We start from the raw sequence: 4,846 nt of genomic DNA on the forward strand, positions 1-4,846 counted from the left end.
AAGGGCCTGACAGCCGAGAAGGCTGGCACTGGGTTTGTGATTGTTCGCTGTTACTGCCACAGTTATTGCTGTTTGTTCGACTGGTTATACACATATCGATATATGATAGTAAAGAACTGTTATTCCTATTTCCCACATCTTTGCCTAAAAGCCCCCTTGATTTTAAAAATTATAATAACTCGGAGGGAAAGGGGTTGCATCTGCCATTCCAAGGGAGACTTCTGCCTTCCTTAGCAGACACCTGTCTTTCAAACCAAGACAGCCAGCCACAGCTGCTCTGGCCAACCTGTGCAGCCAAGAATTCCTTCCCATCTAGCCCTGCCCTCTGGCAGTGGAGGCCATTCCCCCTTGTCCTGTCCCTTCAGGCCCTTGTCCCAAGTCCCTCTCCAGCTTTCTTGGAGCCCCTTTAAACCCTGAAAGGGGCTCTGAGGTCTCCCCAGAACCTTCCCTTCCCCAGGCTAAACACCCCCAGCTCTCCCAGACTTCAGCAAATACATGAAGCCGAAGCCTATGGCAATTTTCTTCCTGTCTGGTGGTGTCACATCCAACATCCAGTGTCCACCTCTGGTTGTCTCCATTGCACTCTTTTTCCAGGTACCACTATGACAGCACCAAAGCCACATTACAGCTCGGTCACCTTTGTTCAAAACCACTGAGAAGGAAGTGTCTCCGTATGTCTGCACCACTCTGTACACTGCTGCTCCCAAACAGCAGCCCCTGGAGCCCAGGATCCCTGCTCCAAAGGGTGGGGGAAAACCCCAAACCCACACAACAAAACCTGGCAGCTTCAGGCACTTCAGGCCAGAGGGCAGAAGTCTAAAGTGATAAAATGTTTAAAGGATACACATGATACCAGAGCGTGGGTGGGATTTATTTCTTTTTTTCTTTAATATATCTCTCTATATGTTTTGCTGTGGGAAGAGTTTCTTCTAGAGCAAGGAGTGGGAGGGAAGGAAACATAACAGAAGGAAAGGAACTGTTGCTAGAGGCAACTCAACTCTTATACAACAGTGCAATTTCTGTAGTGATTATGGAATCACAGAATCACTGAGGTGGGAAAAGACCTCCAGGATCATCAAGTCCAACAGTCAGCCCAGCACCACCTCCACGTTCACCACAAACCCATGTCCCTAGGTGCCACATCCTCACGTCGTTTGAACACTTCCAGGGATGGTGACTCCACCATTGTCCTGGGCAGCCTGTGCCAGTGCCTGACCACCATTTCCATGAAGAAGTTTTCCCCTATACCCAACCCAGACCTTCCCTGCTGCAACTTGAGGCCGTTTCCTCTCGTCCTGTCATTTGTTACCTGGGAAAGAGACTAACCTCCACCTGGCTCCATTGTCTCATCAGGGGGTGTATGATTTTGGAGAATTATAGTACAACAAAACTACCTGCAATGGACTATTTAAAATGCAAGATATCAGACTAACCCAGGACTTCTTTACAGCCAAAAATTGCAATCATATGAGCATTATTTCATACACATAATATGATTACTATGCAGCATGTCTTGTTTGTAATTTTTTCCACCTCCTTCACCCTCTGCTCTTCTACCTGGCTCTCTTCTTTTTACTCTGTGCATTAAATGTATTCTTTCAAGATTTCAAGTCCCCTGATTGTGTTTTTTCCCCTCAAAGCCAGCATTTTTAAACCATTCCAGGAGAAGAAGGAGATAAAATGGTAACAACCCAACTGAAATGAAGGCAGCTATGTGGAATAAATACACAGAAAGCTGCAGTTCTTCCCACACACTATGGAAGGTGGAATTTTAAGTTATTTAGAAGTTAATCACCACCACTACACCATGCACAGAAATTAAGCTTATATTGCAAAACCTCACCTCAAGCTCATTTGAAAATACGAAACCAAGAATTTGGTGTCCAAGCTGAAGCCTTCTTCATCAACCTGAGCCACAGAAGTTTCAGGCAAGACTGGCTACGGCAATTTTAATTTAATCTCAAACTGGGTTCTCTGTCATCATATTTAACTTGAGTAACTGTAGGGTTTTAATGTTTGCTTATTTGGTATTGATCAAGAAAGTCAATGCTCTCATTGCACAGTCAAGAAAATTGCAACTGTTAATGAAAAAAAGTAATTACATGTAAATGACCTTTCCTGCTGCGTATCAAACCAAGAACGACTGAGCAAACAGGATGGGAGAGGGCTTGAGTCATGCACTGTACAATTTTCATGTGCTACAATAAATTCTGTGGTTTTCCACATAGGCAGTAAAAAACGGGACAGAGGAGTCAATGGCATGCAGAAACACTGAGGACAAGAAGCATTTCATTTATAGACAGTAGGACTCTCATTTGGTGGGACACCCCAACCTCACACTGTCATTGTGGAGAACCAGCTTAACCAGGACCCTCCATCCATCCCAGGCTGGGATGGATCTCAGGGAAAGGTTCTTCCCCCCGAGGCTGCTGGGCACTGCCCAGGCTCCCCAGGGAATGGGCCCGGCCCCGAGGCTGCCAGAGCTGCAGGAGCGTTTGGACAGCGCTCTCAGGGATGCCCAGGCTGGGCTTGTTGGGGTGTCTGTGCAGGGCCAGGGGCTGCACTGATGATCCCTGTGGGTTCATTCCAACACAGGATTTTCTATGGTCTTATGCTCCTCTCACTTTGATGAATCCCTTTACTTAAATCTGAGCAACACCAAAACAATTTCTCGTGTTACTAATTATAGAAGTAAAATAAAAAAGAAAATGTAGTCCAGATCTCTCAGTAGTTTAGAAGTGTTAATTGCAGTGAGAATCTTCAGTATCTCACTGTCAGGGACATTCAGCAAACTGGTATTAACCACTCTTGTCTACCTGTGCATCATTTCATTACAGATTCACTGAATCCCAGAATGATTTGGGTTGGGAGGGACCTTAAAGCCCATCCCATTCCACCCCTGCCATGGGCAGGGACCCCTTCCACTGTCCCAGGCTGCTCCCAGCCTCATCCAGCCTGGCCTGAAACACTTCCAGGGATCCAGGGGCAGCCACAGCTGCTCTGGGAAACCTGTGCCAGGGCCTCCCCACCCTCGCAGGGAACAATTCCTTCTTCTACAGTAAAGAGTTCCTGGCAGCTTACAGTCTCTAAAGCATCCAACTTACCTTCCTAACAGGGATCTTGCAGTCCAGGTTCATCTGTCAATGCAAGAGATGAGAAAGGAAACCCATCACAAAAATAAATATATTGCAGTCAGGTTTTTAACAGCAAACATCAGCAGCAAAGAATTAAAAACATGTTTAAAAACAATTTAAATAATTCTGGAATCTTGCTTTACCTGAAGTAAGAAAATGTGAGAAGCCGATCAACTGAGCTTTAGATTCTCTGGAATGAGCCCACAGTTACAGCATCTGAGACTTCCCTTAAAAGCTTTTCTATAAATAACAACTGTGAGTGTTCCGAAAAGCAACATGAGCTTTGTAGAAGTCAAGTGGGAGTGCCTGGGGCTGGAAATACAGTTCTGACAAATCCATAGAATCACAGAATCCCAGAATGGTTGGGGTTGGAAGGGATCTTAAAGCTCATCTTATTCCACACCCCTGGGCAGGGACACCTCCCACTGTCCCAGGCTGCTCCAAGCCCCAATGTCCAGCCTGGCCTTGGGCACTGCCAGGGATCCAGGGGCAGCCCCAGCTGCTCTGGGCACCCTGTGCCAGGGCCTGCCCACCCTCCCAGGGAACAATTCCTGCCCAATATCCCATCCAGCCCTGCCCTCTGGCACTGGGAAGCCATTCCCTGGCTCCTGGCCCTCCAGGCCCTTGTCTGAACTTCCTCTCCAGCTCTCCTGGAGCCCATTTAGGCACTGGAAGGGGCTCTGAGGTCTCAGAAAATCCTTCTTTTAAATCTTTGTTTACAAAAAGTCCCATCATCTCTGGAGAGGATTAAAGTGACATGACAGAAGTAAAAAAACCAGACAAACATGCTTTCCCTTTAACCAAACCTTGCTACTTCTCTGGACATTTGCCCATTCTTGGGACTCTGCCTTGCGGTTTGCAGCACTTTGAAATTAATTACTAGATTGCTTTGTCACAGGTCGCCAAATTACCAGGAACATATCCACTTTTGTGGGAATTTTGATTATATAAATTATCAAGTAAGAAATTATATTTGTTCTTTTATCACCAAAATGCACACACCCACAAGAAATCAACCCTTCGGTCTGACCTTGGTGGCAGAGCTTCCTTGGGATGGACTCAGGAGAATAAAGAGCTGATTTCAGAGCTCCTTTCTAAAAATGTTAATGATCTCAGACAACTGAGTGCATGCGGGATTTTACAGCTGCCTGATAATCTTCTTAACTGCAGTAATCATACAAGAAATTCTCCCTCAAAAGCACACCAAGACCCAAATATATCACCTCTGTCACTGAGACCGAGTCTTCAAGGGTCTCTGTGGATATTTCTGCTCTCTACTGGCATTTTCCCATCACTCACCTGCTGCAGTTTGATGGCCGTGTGCAAGAGCAGAAGTTTTTTCCCCACCTCCTGTCACATCTTTTATTTGGGTGTAGGATTCTGGCATTACTCTCTGAATACTAAACACAAACCCATTGCAGCTGCACTCAGAGTTTACAGGGGAGTCAGATATCTTAACCTTCAGCATTTCCAATCTGAGACACAGGGCACATCCTTCAGGATAACTAACCATGACAGTAACAGCAGGAAGTTCTCATCAGAATGTATTTTCTCAAAGTGTACATACTTATGCCTTAATAAAATGTTGCCACCCTGTTGAGTGACAGTGATTTTAAAAGCTCCCAGCCACCTTACACTGCAATTCAAGACAGGAAGGAAATGTAACATCCATTGAAGCTGCAAAGGGCTCTAGAAAGAGCCAGTTGAAAACC

At 45.8% G+C, this 4,846-nt stretch overlaps 1 protein-coding gene across 1 annotated transcript in view; it reads right to left on the minus strand.

Moving 5' to 3' along the window:
- Nucleotides 1-3,411, minus strand: part of MATK (megakaryocyte-associated tyrosine kinase) — a 15,707-nt gene extending 12,296 nt beyond the window's left edge. The window contains 2 exon segments of the mRNA XM_017739446.1: nucleotides 3,105-3,137; nucleotides 3,278-3,411. Of these exon segments, the coding sequence (XP_017594935.1) occupies nucleotides 3,105-3,137 (33 nt within the window). The 5' untranslated portion in view covers nucleotides 3,278-3,411.
- Between the last annotated feature and the right edge of the window lie 1,435 nt (nucleotides 3,412-4,846).

The sequence above is a fragment of the Corvus brachyrhynchos genome, unplaced genomic scaffold, assembly GCF_000691975.1.
Source record: "Corvus brachyrhynchos isolate BGI_N302 unplaced genomic scaffold, ASM69197v1 scaffold130, whole genome shotgun sequence".
NCBI classification, from domain to species: Eukaryota; Metazoa; Chordata; class Aves; order Passeriformes; family Corvidae; genus Corvus; species Corvus brachyrhynchos.